The sequence below is a fragment of the Taeniopygia guttata genome, chromosome 4 (genome assembly GCF_048771995.1).
Source record: "Taeniopygia guttata chromosome 4, bTaeGut7.mat, whole genome shotgun sequence".
In the NCBI taxonomy this organism is placed as follows: Eukaryota; Metazoa; Chordata; class Aves; order Passeriformes; family Estrildidae; genus Taeniopygia; species Taeniopygia guttata.
In genome coordinates this window covers 24318481-24341321 of record NC_133028.1, presented here as the reverse complement: position 1 = coordinate 24341321, position 22841 = coordinate 24318481, and the positions used below count along the sequence as shown (strand labels likewise).

General features: G+C 35.6%; 1 protein-coding gene across 2 annotated transcripts in view; it reads left to right on the top strand.

Annotated features, from left to right (window-relative positions):
- The window catches only part of KCTD8 (potassium channel tetramerization domain containing 8), a 93160-nt gene that overhangs the window by 56545 nt on the left and 13774 nt on the right, over positions 1-22841 (top strand). The window contains exon 2 of one of the 2 annotated variants that reach the window (XM_072928127.1): positions 4753-4804. The exons of the other annotated variant lie outside the window; for it this stretch is intronic. Within the exon in view, the coding sequence (XP_072784228.1) occupies positions 4753-4760 (8 nt within the window). The 3' untranslated portion in view covers positions 4761-4804. The remainder of the gene's footprint in view (positions 1-4752; positions 4805-22841) is intronic. 2 annotated transcript variants of the gene reach the window in all.

Here is a 22841-nt window from a genome sequence, read left to right as displayed (position 1 = left end):
CCTTTACTCAGCTCCCTGGGAAATCATAATGGCCTAATTAGACGTATACCAGATCTTTAGTTACCACCATGTCTTTCTACCTACTCCCATTTCTTTGATCAGGAGGCTGAAATTTCTGTTAAGCTAGTCTAATAGCAGGCTTATCCTGCTGCTTGAAGGGTTACTTTTATTTCAGTCAGTATGAACTCTGAAGACAAACTAACAACTTTCAGAGCAGCTGGAGAGGTACATTAGGTATACCTGTACTAAAAAGGAAGAGAGCTGCATTAACAGGCTTTCAAAGAAACCTATACACACTGAAGGGATGTTAGCACTTACCTGTCATGAAGCTATATTGAGAGGTACCAATATGAATAGAAGCTTTTAACTGCCAAGAATTTGAAACTTTAAGCTAGTTAATTAGAAGAAACAGAACAAAAAAAAAAAAAAAAAAAAGTGTGTGTGTTTTCCAATGTGAAAGCTTCTGCAGGAAAAGTGAAAAATCTCAGAAAACTTGACTGGTTCTCTGTTTCATTTTTTTAAATGTACAGCACCTGATTGCCATGCCAGTAAATATCAATTAAATGATGCAGAAAGTAAATGCTATTATTTCTCCCTTTCATGTCTATGCCCTTTCAGAAAGTCTCCAAAGACTTGTGAAGTGACCCATTCATCTTAATGAGATACAGTCAGGCAATAAGAACATTTTAGGGATGTGGATGCTGATAGAAACCTGGGATGTTTCATGGCTTCATTTCAGTGGCTCTTCTCATTTTCCCTACTTTAGTTTCATCTCTTATGAAGCTTGCTGGTAATTAGAGCATAAAGCTTTATATTTAGATAAGCAATTGGGCAATATTACATTATTTTTTCTGCTGTTTTAATGTTTTATAAGGCTGCTGTGTGTATATGCATGCATTGGAGACAGGAAAAAGAATTTGATTTATTTATCACTAAAAAGTCAAATAAAACACCTGAGACAATATTCCTCAGTATTGCACAAAAAATCCTGAAGAAATTAGTGGGCAAATCAGAATTTTAGCTACTCCATTTTAACTTGTATGATATCTTTATGCAGCATCTTTTTGCTGACATTTACACAAGATGATGCGATCTGTGTAAGAGGCTCTAAATGTTTTCATTAGTAAGAAAACTTCAATCACTGAAAGCACCTCAGCTTATAACTGAAGTATGTTTGCAGGCTGTCCCATCTTCTTTATTGAGTGCTTTTGTTCTTCAAGTTTCTCTTTATTCTCTTTTTTTTTTTTATGTGTTAATAACTATTTTCTTCTAATAGGCAATTATTTTTGTTTGCAAAATACTAGAAATATGCTAGGCAATCAGTAAAGTGATTTTACATGTCTCTACCTACTTTCATTTCCAGTGCCCTTTCTTTTAACTATGATTTCAATCCTTCTCATTTAGCTCTGCCACCTGCAACTGATTCCTTGAATTCTATTCAATTTACTTCATAGCCTTATCATATTCCTTGACAGTCCTTTGTATAAAACATGCTGTCATTTAAATTATGAATGATTCTATTGCTTCTTTGTAGCACTTTTCTGAGTTTTACAGGGTACACCTTCAGGTAAAATAAGTTTGACCTTGTTTCATGTGATCAAAGTGCAAGCAAGACTTTAACTGGAATTATGATCAGCTTCGTCTCTAATGCTGCCAACAGCAAGGTTACACTGTCTGGATTGTTCCTTACAAAATAAGGTCAAAGAAGTCAGTTTCTGAGTCCAATATTGAAGCCTCCTATTTTCTAAAGAGCTGTGGTGATTTGTTTATGTATATATGTTTAAGGAAAGAATATAAAATAAATTAAACATCTTTGCTAGGCATTCATTTTCACCTAATCCTGCCAGTTGATGGTGGTAGGAGGTGAATCAGCTTTTCTAGACATGCTGGATTCAGTCCTGAAAAGACACATACCTGAGGTCATAGGATCAGTTGGCGGTTTTTTTTAAGCATTTAAACCCACTCATTATCTGAAACACTCATGTACCTATTTGATTCATATTTAGCACACCACAGCCATTTGTTTCAAGGGATGCAGGACTTAAGAGAGCAGCTCCTAGCTAAGCAAAGAGTTTTAATTAATATTCACTTTATTTCGTTAATATAACAGGGCTTGTAAATTGGGGTTTATTAATGAGGATTTTGCTGTCATAAATTTCAGACCCTGATAAGAACCTGAATTCACCTAAAACTTCCTCGGAAGTTTTTTGGGAACCCAGAGCCATATGATATAGATTGAAAAGCTTGAAAACCTACCTGTAGGCCATGATTTTCAAGCAATGTATAGCTTTTTAAAGAATATATTACACAGTTCTATTCTATTGTATTAAGGATCAATTACCTCTCCCAAGCTTGTTCCAAGCTGGACACAGAAAATAGGGGTCCTCTTTTATGTTTTGCCTCCATCCACTATGTACATTTCTTAGGGAAAATCCTGAATTTTCAAGAATGCATCTTGCCTTGTCTTCATGAAATCTTTTGCAATTTTAATATTATGTCACCACATGGAAGAGGTTAAAAAGAAGTTATATGAAATCTTACCAAAAAGAAAATACAGTTTTAACAAAGGCTATCAGTGATTGAGCTTTTTCAATACAATGAAGTAGTGTTAAACCTCTTATTGCAGAGAAGATGTTTTAAGTATTCTTTCACTTTAGCATACAGATATTTGAAAGTGCATTACAACCTACACTGAATACAGTATAAAGAAAAACATCAGAAGTAGTTAACACATTAAAAATATAGCTCTGTAGGCCAAAAACTTCTAGAAACCCTGGGGGTTTTTCCATTTTAAGGATTAAAGAGATTTTTCATTGCATGAAAGAATTTTTATTTCAGGCCATCTGCCCCCATTGCTTTTTTGGGGTTGACTTGGCATCTAGACTGGTATCTCTCTTTCTGTAATTAGGATTTTAAAATTTATTTGTCTTCTGGTTCCAGTAGATAAAGATAGAATTTTTCTGAAAATGATACTATTTTTTTCAGGGGTGCAAATAAATCTTCTTATAAAATAAAAAGAAAAATACTAAGACTTTAGTGAACTAAAGCATATGAACATTTTAGGGTTAACATCTTGGTCTACATTTATAGCTTTTGCTGTAAGAAGTTGGGACTTCTTAATCTTCTGTGAAGAAATACATAACTGCTCTGACAGAAAAATCTTTACCACTGTGTATTTTGGTGTTGAAAGTTGTACAGGTAGAGGTGCTGATTTTCAGAAGCTGTTCAAAGGCAGCTGGTGGTTTGAGAAGCTTGAGGCCCCTGCAAGATTCATTAAAGAGCCTCTAGTCTGCACACCCTACTGCAGGTGGTCTCTGTACCAGGGTAATTTCCCCTCTGAGGCCAGGGTGGTGCATTTCAGGCTGATGCAGGTGAAGCCAGCCCAAGTTTTGAGCAAGCTCTGATCAAAACATTGCCCAGATTTGGGCATTGCAACATGTGCTGAGCCTGGTTTAAAGGAGTGCACTCTTTCAGCAAAGCTCTTTACCTGGGAAAAGAGGTACCTCTTTTCCCTTTGCTGTGTGCTGCTCTGATGCCACAGTTTCCTGCCTGGTTTTGTCTCCAAACACAGGTGACAAGTGCTCTGTGTGTGTGTGTGTTTTTGTGTGTGCACAGCTATATATCAGTAGGAAATTTCCCAGTCTGTCATTTGTGGTTCTTGATCTCTTCCAGGGAGGCTTCACATGAGAAAACTGACAAGTCATATAGTGTATTGAAAATCAATATCTAATGGTGTATTTCTATATTAACAAATTCATAGTGCTTTGGCTTTGCTGGAGGCCTGCAGATACCAATAGTTGGTTTTTGGGGTTTTTTTTGCCTTCTTTACAGGCAATGAACTCCAGAATCATCCATTCAAGAGTTATGATCCTGTCTTAGTTGCACTTAATGCCTGTTTTATTTTAATGGTTTGAGAATTTTGTTTAAATTTTGTTCTTTCTCTTCAGGAAATTATTTCCTTGGCTGTATATGTTTTGCTTTTAAAATGATTTTCCTCTCATGCTACAGCAGAGGATGTGAAATATTTCTCATTCCACTTGCAATAAAAATTATTTTTAGAAAGAATTCACAGACCCACCAGTTCTAACAAAATCATGCACTCTTTTAATCTTCCTCTTTAGAATGAAGTTGCTAAAAAATTGCCATAATATTATTTGGTAAGAGATAAAAAAAGTTTTATTAATTGGACTCTATGATTAGAGTACCTGTAGCCATCAGGGCCTTTAACTATAAAAAATTGGTGAGACTCTGAATTCTTTTTGCCGCTTAATTACTTTTTCTATGACTTATTTAAAGATAATAATAATAATGATAATAGTTTATAGAAATAAGTAAAATACATTTCTTGAGCTGGTAAAATGACATAACTTCTTGATTATGTGAATATTGGCTTAGAATTAGATTTTTTAAATATAATTTGAATATGAATTGACTGTATTTCTTAATGGGAGGTAGCAGCAGCAGGCATTCATGAAGAGCCTGACTTAGAAGAGCAAATGTTTTGGTGACATGAAAGACTGTTCTGTGCTTGGGATTGAGGTGCAGTGGGTATCAGGAAAATGAAGTTGAGAGAGACCCTCGAAACACTGTTTCAGAGCTGTCTACCAAGTACTTGATCATTTTGGCTATAAATTATACATAACAATTTTCTTATTTAAAATATTACTTGGAAAAAAGAAATAAATTTGTCATTTTCTCTTTAAAACCTGCCCATACAAACTAGAACTAATGATTTTATTTTTTTTTCAAAAGACAGTTGATTGTACTGCCTGATCTGCGAGGATGCGTCCTTACTGCTTGAATAGTAAGAACCAATTTCAGTACTACTGGGTTGGAGTGGACAAATAGTTATTCTTCCTGAATGAATTCTCAAGAGAAAGACAGACTAAAGCATTAATGAAAGTGAATTATTCATCTTTTATGTTTTTATTTACTTGTGATAATTTAAACATTCTTTGTCTATAAATTTTCATCCCTAAAATGTAAATCGGTTTTGAATTCATGTGTTTTGATAAGAACATAAAACTTGATCTACCATCCTACCAAACACTGCTTCTTGAGAGGTAAATCTCTCTGACAGCTCTTTTGCATCTGACTGCAATACAAGTTGGAATTTACTTCAGAAAGTGTAATTTCAGAGACTTCAATCTAACTACTCCTTCATTTACCAGCACTTTGAAGTCAACAGTTGTCTCTTCCACACCAGAAAGAAGAGCAAGAGGAAATTCAGGATAAATTAATTTTTTTCCCTGCCTCTCAAACTGAAGATGTTGAGATGATGCTGCAAGATTTATATCTCTCTTCATTGCTCTAGCAAACTTAACACCTTTGGTGCCTTCTTCCAGGAGTAGGATTTATTTCTTTTGCCCTGGCTGCAAGACAGGGTTTGTAGCTGTGAGGGTCACAGCATTGTTCAAAGAACACTTTGGTGCGAGACTGGGCTCAGCTCTACATGTAATTAAATGTCTTGTGGAATAAGATCTTGGTAGCTTTAAGTTAACTAAGCTAAACTGTGCTTCTACATGTCAATGCAGTCACCACTGACTTTGATATTGATCTCTAATGATGGCTCCCCCATAAATAATAAAGTTTAATAAAACATAAACCAGGTTTAATAAAACACAAAACACACCTAGCAGTGTTGAGCATCACCTGTGTGTTAGGCAGAGTTGCTGGAGTCAGCCTGACAGCTCTGTCTGTAGGTCACGCTTGCTATTAGGTTACATCAGGTAGAAAAGGTGGGGTTATTTTTTCTTGGTTAGTTTTTTGTTCACATGGATATATGTTTGCAAATATAGGTGAAGAAACATGTTCTCCTGTTCTGGAGAGATTGTTCTATGACTGGAGCTCATAGGAGTCAAAGAGCAGGGAATTTAGAATTTGAAGCTATATGCAGAAAATTCAAACTCTCTTTTAGGTACTGCATTAATAACCTGATTTTGAAGAAGGCAAAGTACATTTTACTTTCATTTGTAGCCACCCTTCAGGAAGAGATTCAGTACTTGTTTCCCCATTCATGTTCTTATTTCCTGACAACTTTCTTGCTGCAAGTGAACTCTGGTAGAATAGTGGGGAGAAACGGAATTAAGCATTTTGGTGACTTCAAATCTTATGCTTATTGAGCTTAATTTCCCCATCACTGCTATGATCTAGAAGGTGATTGATGTTCTCTGACTCTCCATTAATAATTTCCTATTGTGACTAAGTGCTATCAAAGACAATCATATGGACATGCATATTTATTTTTCTTGAAAGGGTGATAAAGCTTTTCTGTTGGGATGACATAGTTTTCAGGTGAGGAAAAGGTTGCAGTCTCAACATAGTCTCATCAAATAGGCTGAAAATACTTCTGCATCTAAATGGAAATAGAAAACATATGATTGTTAAAGCTGAATACTGGCACAATGTAGTGGCAGGAATAAAATAGATAAGTGTATATAAGTGAGATAATTTAAAAAGCATTTTTAATTGCTTTGTTTTATATAGAAGTGAAATACATATTTCCAGGATATGCCTTTAGAATATGTTGGTGCTTTTCATGTTACTGAGTTCAGCTGTTATAATAAAGGACTTCTTTTTTGCCTTTCAGTCCAATTAAGTTATATTATTTTGCTGTTTTCAGCATCCAGAATATAACCATAGTAACTGTAAAATTCCTGAGGAGGAGAATCAATTATTATTACTGGACACAGGATTTTTTTTTTTTTTAATAGATAGTATTCATTGTAAAATTCAGTAATTTAAGCTCACTAGGATTCATTCTATAAGTTTCTATTATCTGACAGTTTATCAGCCCCTTTAAGGACATTTAGTTGTTGCTGTTATTAAATTTTATTTTTTCTTGGTTTGTGCTGTGAGGAACAGATTTCTTTCTTCTTCAACTGAAAAGTTTTTAAAGCAAAGACTGTTTCTTTCTTTCCACTGTTTGCCACAGTGGGAACTTTATGCCTCGATGCATTAACCAGGATATGCTAAGCAGACCTTACATCCACTAGACCTGGAATTGACGCCTTCTTGTTGAAAATTTCTCCTGTCTGTGCTTATCTCAAGTTCCTGCTGTCAGGGCTTATCTTACAACAAGTTCCTCTTGTGGACTTGGCACTGTTTTAAGACAGGCAACTCTGATCTTTAAGTACTTATAACCTTGTATATAGAACTTTGAAGTCATGGTCCACAGCCTGATTTGTGTCATCCAGCCTAAAAAACCTCCTTCGGGTTTCCTGTGCCCTACAATTAAAAAAAAAAATAAAGTCTTTAAGCTTTAAAACCTTCTGAGCTTCAGACAGTACTAACCTTCAGAATTCTTTAGCTTCTTATAAAATAACCACTACAGGGAAATTGATGTCTCATATCTGGGAAACTCAAATCTGTATTCAGTCACAAATCACCAACTTTATGCCACACATGGTTAGTAATAATTTCTCATCATGGAATTTGTCTGGATGCTGATACTAGTTAGGTAGAAAAACTGAATGAATATGCATCCCGAAGGAAAAGCACTTTCCTTCTGAACACTTATGGGTGTTAAATTCAGCTTTATTAGAACATACTCATATTATATGGAAGAACAGTCAATGAATAAAAGAAATGAACTGTTATGTGTAAGATTCAAAATATTTCCAATAGGCACTGAATTCAGAGTCACTTATTTTCCATTTCTAAGTAGATGTTTATTGCCCATGTTCCTCTGTTAGTAAATAAATCACTTTTCTTCACAGTACAGTAGTTATGACATATAGGCCATGATGCAGTAACACATGATACAATAGATAGCAAAAAAAGATGTTTAAATCAGAGATACTTTGAATTCTTTTCTGAACAACAAATTTCTGATGAAATACAGGGGTAGGGGTAGGAAATTATGTAATCTTCCTCATCTTTGTATTTATCAGGCATGGCTGTTACAAATGGTTTAATATTTTCATAGAAATGACACTTTAAAAAAAGTTTTTCTTCTTTATTAGTGACTAGAAGTATTAATGCATTTCACTTCTTTATCTGAAAGAAAGTGTAAGGAAAGCACATATGATGGGGAGTATACTAACAGAAGTACAGAAATCTTTGAAGCAGACACAGTAACTCTGACCCTATGTATGAAGTTGTAAAGTTCTTGAGGTACAAAAATGCAATAAACTATTACAACACTCCTGTATCTTCTACCCTTTCCCATGTATACTGAAAATGGATACTAAAATAACCTGCTTCACCCTGGTCTCCCCAAAAGTAACATACATTATTTGTAAAGTTTGATGAATTTTTCCAGCAACCCAAAAAATGGTAACAAGCTGCTGTTTTGGTGACCAATTGTGTTGTGAATGTCTATGACAAGGGAGTCAGTGGAGCTCTCATATCTCTCCCCTGTCCAAGCTCTGGAAATACAAAGGCTGTGTGTGTGTGCTTCTGCTGCCTGTCTCTGTGTGTGCTCCTGGTGCTGACTGGGAGCCACTGTATGCTGCTGGCTTTCACTGCAAGGCTGTAGCAGGACAGGAATTCTCACTGTGTGAGTCAGAGGATCAGGCTAGACACAGGGGCACCTCCCTCCTCTCACAGCAAAGCTTGCTCTGAAAAGAATTTCAGTAAGTCACATTCTAACCCAGAAAGCGATTGGGAAGCATCAGCTGTGATTGTGAGATTCAGGTGTTACCTGGGGAGCTTTGACAACTCTTCCTTGTGTAATTTCTGGTTTTTCACATGGTTCTCTCTACAAGGATCCTGTGCAAAACTCTTGATGGAGAAAATGTAAAACCAAGTTACTATCAATTTTGGGAAGTTGTTTGTATGATACCTTTAGATGATTCCCATTCTACGTAAGAAAATTAGTGTCCCCCCTCTACCTTTACTGCTTAGTTCAGAGAATCTAAAATTTCTTGCCACAGTGATATAGAAGTTTGGCAACATGAGTGAAAGAAGTATAATATGCTTACAGTCATTTAGTTTGAAATAAATTAAATCAAAACTAATGAAAGAGCAGGAATTAGAATAAAATCTATTACTATCTGCATCTTCACACTTCCTTCTTCATTAAGTATTGTTTCACAGTCCTCAACCACCTATTGTCTCCTTGTAATATTAAGAGATTCAAAGGTGTTCTTTCGGAAAAAAAAAGTAGCAGGCTTCTTCCATGCATGAATGCCCAGGATACATACTAAGCACTTCTCATCCACATATTGCTGTGAGACTAGAAAGACACGAACATACTGGAGACACAAAAATTATTAAAGGCATAAAGCATGTGTCATATAGGAAGACTCCGAGAGAGCTGGGATTGTTTAGTCTGGAAAATTAAAAAAAAAAAAAAAAAAAAAAAAAAAAAAAAAACCAAAAAAACTCAGGAGGGGACTGATCAATGTGAGTAAATATCTTTGGGAAAAAGTAAAGAAGATGGAACAAGATCCTTCCAAGTTGTGCCCAGTGACAGGATAAGGGCAATGAACACAATTGGGAATAGAAGGAATTATGTTTAAACATACAAAACCCCCTGTTATTGTAGGTATGGAACACTGAAATAAGTTGCCTTGAGAGATTGTGGGGTCTCCATCCTGGGAGATACTCAGAACTTGTCTGGGCATGGTCCCGGGCAACATGCTGTAGTTGATCTTGGTTTGAGTGGGAGTTTGGATTGGCTGATCCCCAGAGATCCCTTATAACCTCAGCAATCCTGTATGTTTACTTTAGCCTTGCCAGGGATTATGAAGGTAAAATCTAAGGTTTAGCCAAGCAGCTCTGGGTCATACAGGCACGCTTTTCATTCAGTGTTCAGCTTTCTGTAGCATAAACAGCTTTTCTTCCATTACCAGCAAATGCTTTAAAGGTACCAACACAGGTGATGTGGGAAAGTAGATGCTGGTTATTGTCCAAATACAGATTCAGTGTCAGAAAACACCAAATAAACTTTTTTTTCTGTGATTATTACAAGATTCCATGTATGCATCAACAGAAGGGTATGAGCAGTTTTGGGTAACCACCACCAAAATGCTTCCTCAGCTGGGTTATTTTATTCTGTATTGATCAAGTCTGGTGCTGTTTGTTTTCATTTTTTTCCTCTACACAAACAGCTTGAAACAAAACTTAAATGCCAAATAGTCCCTTAAATAACCAATTTCCACTGGACATATGATTTGTAATTATTATTTTTAAATTAATGTACAGGATCGTTTGCAAGAATCAAATTATACTCAATTCTTGTTCTGTAGGTTCATCCAGAAAATTTCAGTGCAAGGTTGTTGCAGGAAAGACCAATTTGGGTGAGAGTTTGATGTCCTTTTCTCAAAATTTATAAAGCAAATTATTTATTTTACAAAATGTGACAGTATTAATAGGTTTAATAAAACACAAAAACACATCAGCAAAGCTAGGGAACTATACATAATTTTAAACTGAGCAAATATCAAGCACTCTGTCACAGCAAGGACAACTCTTCTGAACTGGAATTATCTAATCAAACAAATCTTCAAGTTGTTACCAAAAATATCCTATCTCTATATACATTCTACATGAGTCTAAGGATGTGGCTGCATGTCTGGGTTGCAGATACTAACTAAATGATTTTGAGAGTCCTTTCACTAGAGAATTTGAACAGTAAGTGCTTTAGTACTGCCAGAAGGCTATGATCTAACATCTAAATTATGTTCTAAAAGGTAATAATAAAAAAATTCCAACAAATAAATTTACATGGAGATTTAAACATTTCTCAAATATTTATCCAATAATGGAAACCCTGCCAATTTTTACAAGGAAATATATTGGAAAATAGATGTTTAGCAGCTGTCATTTATCAGAAAATGCCAGGGAAAGGCTCTAGTCTTCCAAAACCTGCCCAATACCAAAGAAATCATTGAGCAAATTTCCCCTTGCTGTGTGGACTCATTAGATGTTGTCACAGTAAAAGTGCATTTAAACACAGCAAACATGCAGAGGTTGCATGGATATGCTACCATTTCTAAAAATGAAAAATAAAAAGGACATCTCCAAATGAATAAAAAACAAAATTAAGAAGAATGAGCTGCTGAAGGCATAGTGGATTTTGGATACTCTCTACCTCCCACAGGACAGGCTACACAGGGCAGTGGAGCACATCTCCAGCAAGTGCTGATGAAGCTTGTCCGATGGCAGAAGTGATACAGTTGATGTGTGTTAGTACCGCCCTGGTGCTCAGGTGCAGCTCTATAAATATGCCATGGATAATTCTTGATGTAATGTGTTAGTTGTCAGTAACTTGGATGGTCTCAAACTGAAGAGCAGCATGGAACAAGCAAGGGATTTGTACCTAAGTTAAGAAAATAAATCCTTGCTCCTGGTTACCTACCTACCACTGAGCTAATTTCATAAAGTATTAATATACAGTTTAAAATGGCAAACACAAAATAACGGTTAAATCTACAAATATTTAGAGAACTTTTCCTCTCTCTTCCTTTCCGCTATAAAATCTTACAAGGGCAGATTAGAAGCAGAAGTTAAAAAAAAATTAAAGAATTTTTTCCTGAAGGCCAAAAATCATAGAAACTTGGTCTTCAACCTTCTGCTCTCATGAGTCCCATTCTATTTGAAATATGCAAACTAAATGCCTGTCTCAAGGCATAATGCAAACTGTCATAGCATCACTTTTGAATAAAAGAAGACCATTTGTTGCTTTTTACACATGACAAGAGAAGGTCTATCCTGTGGGAAATGGCAGGTTGTGTCACTTCTATCCAAGTTTCATCTGATCAATTTTAAGTAAGTAGAATTGAAAACTATTATGATTAGGTTCCAAAACTAAAACAAAACAATTTTAAAACTTAGTTGTTACATTCTGAGTAAATCTGAAAATATGTTTCCTTGTGTCATCTTATTTTTATTTTGCCTTGGCCTCCACCAAAAATTAACCCAAAAACTCCCCTTCTTTTGCTTCATGTACTCTGTATTTCAGATGCTTTTAAAGTTTTTTAAAATGTCTCATGCTTTTTCAGACATCTTTTTAATGAAGAACTGAAAAGAGCCATGGAAAAAATAAAATCCCATCACTGATGTCAGCAAAAAAGGCATAGTTTTTATTCTGACAAATTATGTTGTATTTTCACTCTACTGTGCTGCAAGAGCTACAGCTTATATTTTCTCATTGTCATCTTCCCTTTTTCTGTTTGGTTTTGTGTGCTCAGCCAGCATGTGTTGCACTTGCTGCTCTTCTGCCCTGATCCTTCAAATGTGACCACCAGTTCATTTGCATTTCATTTTCCGTGCACACCCTGTCAACTGCAGGTTTTAATCCACTTGATGGAGTGTAGAGGGGCAGCTCCGTGGAGCCCTGCTGAACACAGGGCGAAGCTGCAGTGTCCATGTGCTGCACAAAAATTGTTACCAGATTTCAGAATGGGGTCTAGTGCTTTCTTTCATTGGAGTATTTCTTAATACTTTTTGATGATATCAATAAGTGATATCATAATTAAAACCTGAGTAGATCAACAGTGCCTTTGTGTAATCTCTTAATCCTGTACTAATATTAGACATTGCTCTTTTTTTCAAATTCTCTGTTTAACGTGTCTGGGCTAGTTCTTAATTTATTCTAAAGATTAGCCTTGGTACACCAACCTATGAGTGTTTCCCAGCAGTCAGTTGACTTCTTTCTCAATTCATCTTTTACATTATTTATTGCTTGCTGAGAAAGCCTAATTAAATCTAATGGATTGCGGGTATATATCTATTGGAATATTGACATTTTATCACCAATTAGTCCGTATTCCTTATCTTATTGTGCTCTTAGCTGGCTTTATATCACTTTACAGGATTAGGAAATGCTTCTTCCTCTTTTTTTTCAACATATTTGTTTTCAATTAAGGTATTGAGGTGTCTTATTTGGAAAATAGAAGTTCTACATGTTAGAAGATAAGAACAGGGCGTAAAGATGTATGTAATTGGAAGGCATAATCATCTTAAATTTGCTTCTCCTTTTCTTCATTTGTATTCTCTCTTCTTCCAAAATACATCCCACAGTTTGATAAATTAAGCTCCTAGATGCAAATCTGCTTTCAAGCTAGAATTACTTTCTTTGTTCCAAACCATTTTGCAACAAGAAACTCCTAATGATTTCAACTGTAATATCTTGCTAAACTGTAACGCACGTATGTTGCATTGGAGATATTGATGGAGAAATGACTGTCACCTCACTTCTTGTCCCCAGTGTCTTGAACTAGTAAGTGTCTTTAGACTTCAGAGGAGTGACTCTGCAGCACACTGCATTACCGAGGTGATGGGGGGCTCTTGTGGAAAGCTTAACTCAGTGTCAGAGCTACTGTAGGGTCATGTAATGCTTGTTAGCTCTGTGTCTCTGTCTCTGCAGCTGGTCATTAGTGAAAAACAGCAGCAAAGCAGATGGAGTCAGAAGTGCTTGTCCAACACCAGTTAGATTGAACGGTTTTGATCCCTCATGAACTATTTCTTGGGTTTCTCAGCAAAGGAATAGAAGAAAGCTAAGCAGAAGTGAGCGCTAAGTCAATTTTAGCCATCTGTACTGTGTTCTTTTTACCAACTTAAAAAAACCCAAGCTGTTTCTGAAACAAAAGGTCCCCATTAATACACTAAGATCTCTTCACCCAAAACCACTGTAGCCATGTTCAGCTGACCTTTTGAAAACAGACCCTGACCCATACTCTTTAAAGCTGTGCCCAAACACTGTCTGAAAAAGCACTTGTTGGCATTGTATATCATTGTTCAGTGTTCCAAAAGGTACAGTGTCTGCCCAATCCTTGACCAGTAGAGTTTTCCATGAGTTTTATTGTATTTATTAATATGCATTTTTCTGTAGAGGTTTTCTTTGCACAGTTCAGCCTTATGCTACAATTCAAAGATTTCACTGTATTCTATTAATTTAGGTTGTAGGCTGAAGAAAATTGACTCTGTGCAGAGTAATGAATGTGGGACTGGGCTGCATAAAATTTTGAAAAATAAAAACAAGTCCAAATGGATATTTTCAACAGTTATAACAGCACTGATATGAGTGAAATCAAGGAAAACTACTTTACGTGGGCACCAGCTTGTATACTGTATCTAGTGACCCAATAGAAGTCATAATAGATTTTCTCTACAATAGCTTTCCATAGTATATGATATGTTGCATTTATGTCATGTTTTCTACACACACTGTGATGCTAATTAATACATTCTGTTATGGGTAGAGTATTTACTACATATCAGGAAACCTGCTCACCAAGAATATTATCTATGAACGACAGGATTATTGAGCAAAACAGCTTCTAAGGGCTGCCCTGTTGTTTACATTAGAAATACATGGTATCTCAGTGATAAAAGACCTACAATGATCTACAATGTTAGAACCAAGCAAAAGTGATATCTATTAATGCAACACTGAAATGTTGTTTTATTAATAGATTGGTTGTCAGGCTGTGAATTGAGGCACCAGAGGTGCAAACACATCATTTTCTTTACAGTTGCAGAGAGCAAAAACCTCTTCCAGAGGTGCAAAGAGAACAGCAGAGAGTTTAAGCTTTAGATCATTTGTCTCCCTTTAGCAAAATCTATCAGACAATGCCTGCCCTTGCTGCTTATATATGTCCCTTGAATTCTGCTCCTGTTGACGACCACTTGTGTTGGTGTATGCCTTATAAATATATTACAAAAAAGGTATATTGCTTTGGTTTCCAGAGGGATTTTAAGTCTTAAATTTCCCTCCTGGAATCATAGCACAAGTGTATAAATACTTGTATGTTTTTCAAGAGGAATATGGAAGAAACTTTACAGGTTATTCTTCAGTGGGCAGATATGCAGGGTCTGGTGGCAGTAATATTCTATTCAGTTGCTGCTGAGACCTTCAAAGGAGAAAAATATGTTACATGTTGTCACAAAAGTAAACACAATATACTATTTCTTCTAAACACAGTAACTGATCCTTAATGCAGATAAGATCAGGAAACAGATTATTAACATAACCCCAAAAGACTTATCTTTCTGAAACAATAAAGGTTTTCATATGTGTATGAATTGACTTCATAACTGTAGCACTAATGACTCTGGATTACAATTATTTGTTTTTGTTTGAGACTTATAGGCAGCTCTATGCAAATTGTAGTGATGATGGAAATTAAATATTCATTAAAAATACCTTTACTGAATAATTCTAGCATAATAAGTATGCTGCTTCATAATACATTATTATTCTCATAATGGTTGAGCAACTTGTATCACAGATGCATTCGATGAAGTAGCAACAGCAGTGGATATAGCAGCATAAACATCATGCTCCACTGCCTGCCCTGTGCTAAAGAAATTACAGTGTGGGAGGAAGGAACATAACATTGCAATTGCTGAGACTGACAGCCAAGGAAGTGATGAAGTTTTATGAAATCAACAACATGTTGGGTACATACTCTCCAATTATAATGACAGGGTTTCACCAAAAGGTGGACCTGCTATCATTACACATAAACAGAGTTGTTAAGACAGTTTCCAAAAGATCAAGAGCAGCATCTTTAGTTTTAAATAGATGATAAAAGTTGGTTGAATCTAGCAGATCTTACACAGTCTCATCTGTCTCCTACCAGTATGAAGTTTGTGCAATATTTTTTTGGTTTGGATTATTGTTCTCATTTGCAACCAAAATATTTTGCAGCCCTATCTGGTCAGAATGGCACACTGTCTGTATTATAATTGCATCTGCTGGGCAGAATGTAGGATTTATAAAATTCTGGGTTTTGTATAACTGACTGGCTTCATTGTGACTCATGACAGAAAGCAGGTTGCATTCATTTTCCTGTAAGTTGGTGCATTGCACTGTAGGCAATGTAGGCTGGGCAAAGGGAGGAAAGATTGCTTCTGCCTGGTGCCCTCACTGGGTGTACTGGGTGGACGTGAGCTGCAAGGCTGCTAAATGTGCAACTCCCAGAAAGAAAAGCTGTCAGCCCACAGCACAAGCAATACAAGGAAAACCTGGTTTTGATTTTGTTCTCTTTTGCCTTAATTTATCAGAAGATTTTGAGAAGTACATATAAGAAAATTATCTATGCATATCCAGCCCAGAGCTGTAGCTAATTTGGCGATCTCATCATAGATGTGGCTGGAAGGCAATTCCCAATTTACTGAATTTGTACTGTCTCAAGCAACCACGTGTATAAACTTATCAAACTGCAAAACCTTGTTGTTCTGGCTTGTTAGAAAGCTTCTGAACTCACAATTGGTTAAAATCAACTTATTTTTGTACAAACACTGTCATTTCTGTTTGCATTGCTTTTTCTTCCATTGGGCTTTCAAAAAAAAGAAAAGTATTAAAAAAAGAGGAAAAAAAAAGCTAGAAACACTTTCTTTAATTTGAATTCTCTTTTATAAGTATGAGAAGCCATAATTAAACACAGTATTGTGGGTCAGGTCTTACCTGTACCTTGCAGAGTGGTACAGTTATTCCTTCTGGGGATTCCTCACTTGTTATGTTCTGGAACTGCATACAACTTCTTCTTTAATGACTGTATTACTTTGTTCAGGGGAACTATGATCAATTAACACAACCAATTCTTTGCTCTCCTTTTCTTTCCACTGAGATGCTTAATGAAGAAATTCTTATTGCTAATTTCCAAGATGCATTTTTGTACCATTACCTTTCATCCTGTTTTTATTTTTTAGGTCTTCAGCATCACCTCATTTTCAGCATTATTTTTTCTTTGTAATATCTTACAACTTTGTGTCGCCACATTTCTGCAGCATGCTTCTTTGCATAGGTCATTAATACAGATATTAAATGAGACATCACAATATGATTTTGAACAAAAAAAACCCCACTTTTCTCTAGCTCAGCAATTCAATTTTCATCTTCACCTCCCATGCAGTCAAGTCTGTGGCCACCTTTGTATTCCTGTATAAGTCGCCTTCTTGTCTGGCTTTTTGCAGATCATTACTGCACAAATTTCACAATACTTTTCAAATGAGTGAGAAATTGTACTGATATCCTAGCAAAATAGTTATTGCTCAAAATTCATCTTTTCATGCAGCTGCAGATTCTATTCCTATCAAAGTATTTTTAGCACATCCATTGACAAAGTCCAAGAAACTGATGGCAAGTAGAAAAAAACACATTTATTCCTCAGAGGACTACTGCATTTAAACACTGAAAATTTTTCCTTCCTGTATGTAGTCTTGCGAAGAACTTATGGATTCTTCATACATAAATGCCCAGAAAAGTAAGGCATTATTTGTATTAAGTCTTATGTAAAACAGAAATAAAATGCAATTAAATAGTGAAATATCTCAAATAGTTTTGTTTAATATTTTTTTTAATGCAAAGCTACAGATGGAGTAGGAATCATTTTACAATCTAAGTTAAAATGAGTTATTTCAAAGAACACTTCAATAATAACATAAAAGCAAAATGAAGAGAGTTTAAATTTTTTTGGTCTATCTGGTATTTTTAAGCTCCGTGACAAAATTGGCTAGTACCATTTTACAGACAGAGAATAACTCTGCCACTGTTTTCTGTACAGTTCCAACTGAGAAACAGCTTTTTTCTCCTTTACTTGGTGACATTTTCTTTTTGGTTATTAAAAATAGAAAAGGACAGCTGCATACTTACATGTGCATTAACTTCATAAATTGTTAATCCTGAAAAGACATGCTGCTCACAGAGGGGGTAAGTTTAATGCTGCAGACTGCCATTTAGTGACTATCACTGTTTCTTTCATTTGAAGTCATGCCCATCAGACAATACTTGTTTCTCTATATATTGAGCCCGTTCTCTGGGTGTCCCTTGATACAAGCAAGAGTTTCATTTATTTCGGAAAAAGTGTTCAAGTCAAAACAAAAACTGACATGATTGCCTAGCTTGTGTCCCTGAGCAGAAGGGAGTGGGAATGTCTTGAAGGTCAGCATGGATGCTTCTCCTTAGAGTGTCACCTCCCATCCCTTCCCTGAGGGCTCTTGCCTTGGGTGACACTGTCCTGACACATTGAGCCATGTGTATTGAGCCATAAGCAGGATGTCTGCCCCCACCACCCTCGTGGTCAGCACTGCATTGGACCTCTTTGCAGGAAGCAGGTGCCATGCTCCTACATGGATGTTCATCAACTCAGGGCTGGACAGGCACCCCCAGTGACATTAGGAACCTGCAGTGGCAGGCAGGGCAGAAAAGGAGCATGGCACAATCTTGTGGACACTTATGTACTGGTTAAAGAAGGATTTTTTTGTGCATTTCATCCAGTGCTATTTTTGCTATTTTTGACTCAGCTACTGCATATACCATTTCCAACCATTCACTTCCCAGCCATAAGCTTTTGCTTGTATTTTATCATTAAACTGAAATGCTTGATGTGCTTAGTAAAGTCTTTATCAAAGAAACATGAGGAGGATAAACCTTGAAATTTTGCATTGCTTACATGACAGGAGAGTGACAAATATCTCTAAGCTGTATTCTAGCTAAGGTAAAACTGAAATCCACATCAAAAAGAGAAGATTTAGGCATATATGGTTGAACTTAGATAGCTAAGGGCAGCATGTCATCCTAAGAAACTCAACTCAGCTATCACTTCACTCTTGAAACACTTGCAATCTCTAGCAGAGTTTCCTTGTTTCCAGGCTTATGTCTGTGCCTGGACTGCCTACTGAGGTTGTACAGAGCAGAAAATCATTCATCATCTAAAAATGACGAGTCCTTTTCTAACAACTATGTTTTGAAAGCATATCTAAATAAACTACAAAATATATTAAAAAATTATATTGAAAATAAACTGTAAGGGCAACACAATAGTTCCAGTACAGAATATAATCCTAAAAAAGTGGGTTTTCTTATGATGACCATGAAAACATTCCCAAGTTTTTCAAAAACAAGCGGTTTTAGCAGATGCTAAAAAGGAGCTGAGAACCTCCAGGTCCAGCTGTAGCACTGATGAATATAGGAGCATGTCTGTCTTGCACATATTCAGGTTAATGTAGAGGAATAAAAGAGACAAGAGAACCTGACTTGTTTTACTATGTGTGAGCATGATGGAGATCAGAGCACCTTTATCAACACTGCTGGCATGAAGCTGGATTCACAGCAGTGTAACTGTGTTCAGAATCCAAGCCATGCTATAAGAAAGGTAACCATATGAATAGCAGAACTGAAAATCTCATTATTGAGTGCAACAATAGCAGTAGGAAGCAAAGGAGGTGATGATTTTGAAATATTGGCTGCCTCTACCTGCTGAGGAAATAAGTATGGATATATTATGTAATATTTTGCCATTAGTAGAAATGTATTTCTGTATCTATACTTCTAGTACTGCATCTGTAATAACCATAGATACTGCATAATTGAGAGATACCCTTATTCTACCAACCTTATCATACACATTAAAATTGCTGCAATTTTTTGTCCCTTTTTGCCTTCTATTCTTTCATATAAAGACATTGAAAGAGCTTCAGACAAATATTGTAAAAGGGATCTGTGGAATTATTGTTACAGACTACTATAAAGTAATGTAAGATGTGGAAAATATATGTAAAGTACTAGTTGTGTTCACAAAAAAAAAAAAAGCTGTAATATTTTTTCAGTGAAAAATATCTTTCATCAAAAGTTAAAGTATTTTAAGTACATTGATTTAAACTGATTTCTTTCCTAGAAAAAGAAAAGTAGTTTAAGAAGAAAAACAGATGTTTTCCAAAAGTGTTGAAAGTTATTAAATAAGTTCTATTTTTTCTTTTAATTTACATGAATTTCCTCATTTATTTTACATTATTTATAAACAATACAAGCATTTCACTTGCTGGAATGAAAAAACATATCTTTAAAACAAAAGACAGAAGTCAAAACCCATCCTGAGCAAGAGAAGATACAGTTGTCCTCTAGACCCTAATATACTTTTAAAAATGCAGTATCTCAACTATGATTAGATAATAAAAAAAAAACAAAACCCTGTGTTTTCTGTTTTCTTATTATGAACTTCTACCGAGGAGTGTAAAATATAAACAATATCGACAGTAGGTTGAAAAGTACAATCAAAAATATATTAAGTGTTCTGTGAAGAATGGTCTTTGTTCTAATACAAGGGACAGTTGGTGGTGTTTGTGTCAGAAAGCACTTCATGACTGGTTCATAAAATCCAGTTTAAAGTCTTTCACTAAAGAAACAGAATTTATAGCCAAGATTGTACCTCTTAATTCATGTTAGTATAATTAGCAAAACCAGCTAGAGCAATGGAATAGCACCATAGTGCAGGCACCATTTCCACTTGTGGATCCCTGAAGCTTGGGTGTGGGGAAATAAAAGGCTATATCAAAGATTTTCTTCCATCACTATAAGTCCCTGCCAGTGCCAATCTCCCATCTGTGACCTCACCTGGAATACACGCAGCTCTAAGGCTCTGCCCTTTGTGCACACTAAGCATGACACAAAAGCTAGATCTGAAATGTGCAAGTTACAGTATCTCGTGAGAAGAATGTAGGACTTTATATCAGCATATTTTTCTTCCTTTTATCAGCATTTGTTTACTCTTTTTAAGTCTAATTTTAAAAAAATGGAAGGGATAATTTAATAAACTTTTGACTGTAGAATGAAAATCGGACAAAGTCAATCAGAAACATCCTGGAGAACCAAACTTGTAATCCCTGGGCTTTCATTCATCTTTTCTACTAAGGATTTTGATTTCCTTTGCTCTCCTAAATTTGTCGATCCAAAGTAATATTGTGACATACTACACACATGAGCAGACCAGAAATAGTAGTAAAAATACAAAGGGGACATCTTCTACAGTCACATGAGGTAAAACTGTTACCTAGTTTATGATTTGGATTTAATTTCTCTTGGTCCAGCTGTACTTTAATCTATAACCCTAAAATAAATTTGGAATTTATTTTGAAAGAAACCAGCACAATTTAATCTAATAAATTATTAGTATCCAGTTGTCATTTAGTATTTCCAGCAGCAGGTCTTGAAGGTTTTTACATAAGGGACGACTTACATTTTACAGGTGGAGAAACTCGGGAAGTGAGACAGAAGAATCCTGACTTCAATATTGACATTGAAAAGCAAAAGAAAATTGCATTTTCAGGCAAGAAAACCAATTTGTTCAGGGTAACTGCCTTGAATTTGAAAGCTCAATGTACAGCTGAATAGGAAAGATACCCTATCATTGGTAAAGCTTGGTTAAATTATTTTAGCTTACAAGGGAATCAAAATAGAAGAAAAACAAGTATGTAGGAAGCAAAATATTACACTACAGGAAGACTGAGGCCAGTGAATATAGTAAGAGAGGAGTATTTTGATCTTGGGTTCCTTTCTGAGGAATACTAAAAATGAGCAGGGCTCAGATATGCCTTTCCCTGATTTATCACTGTACAGATTGCACGTGGAAATCTGATTAACTGAAGTTACATTGTTCTCCCCTGCCAGTCCTAAGGCACATCACTGGTCTTTTTTGTCACCTCTGGATGATGACAAAAGAGAAGTACCACCTCAACTGTCATCACAAACAGATTTCAGTTGGGTTGGCTGCGTTGTTTCACTGTTTCCCAAGAAAAATTCATTTAATGAATTCAGCCTCTAGGGTATTTTATCTGTTTGTGGGCTTATGTTATATAGTCATAATACTTTGTTCATATGCATATATAATACTTTAACATACAAATGATTTACAAACTATTTTGCTTTTTTTGCAGAGGAAAAATGAGATGTTCTGTGCAAAGTGAATTCATTATCCCTTATATACTGAGTAATTTTTTTTTACTTAAATATATACCATATAAATATTTTTTGTTGCTTTCTGCATGTATATTCATATTCTCTGTAGCTTTGAATGAATGCTTTGAATTATTCCATTAGGGTGATCTAGGAACTCGGATCTAAAAAAAGTGAGTTGTTATCACTGGCATGTGTTTACATGGTTTAGGATGGAATGCCCCACACATATAATTTTGTGTTACTTTATTTTTCTTGTACTGAATCTGAATGATAAAATAGGTGAATGGCACTGCTATAGCTGAAATGTAAATCTCAAATATGCTTCATGCTGCATACACTGAAGTGAGAAGGACCTCACTGATGACCAGCACTGTTACTTAAGGAAAGCTTTCAGCAAACATTTCTGATATTTTCACAGAATTCTTGCAGGTTGAGAACTTTCTATTATTGCAGGGACCAGCAAGGAAGGGCATAAACTATACAAATATGATCTTGAGTATATTCTGAATTGCTTTGGTCTTAATGCTTCAACCCGTAGAGTAATTCACTGTGGATTTTTGCCCAGTTTATATATTCACTGCTAGTTCTTGGTAACCAAATGTTACTGAGTCTGCATTTCCATTGCTTTGCACTAGCTTATTGCCTGTTACCATTCTGTATCAGCCTCTGAGGTGGCTGATGTCTGAAATATTTTTTTAACATAAGACTTTTTCTAAGGCCAAAGCCAGTGCATGGTATTTTGACAATTTCCTACTGCCATGTCTTATACACATCCTCTGAAGTCACATTAATTTGTTTTGCATGCCAGAAGGGAAGACAAAAAAGAAAATTGAGAGAGCTGGAAGGAAGAAATTAAGATTTCCTATTTTTTTAAAGCAACTGACAGAGTAATTGACACAGAAAAGTTATGTGAGATGATACTCAGAAAAACAGTACTACTAGTACTGTGATACTAGTGTAGTATCTGAAATTGAATGGGGAAACAAGCCACAAACAAGATGATTGATCTTATCTTTTTTATTGTTTTTTTTTCTCTTACTCATACCATTAGAACAGAGTATCTGAGACCATTGACAATCCCCAAGGAGGAGAGTTTGTACCAATAAGTTATGAATAAACTTTCCTTCAAAGAAACTGTCAAAGCAAATATTACTGAAACTTTGTATTTGTCACTCTCCCTCTGCTTTAACTCATGCTGTAGCTTCTAAGAGAA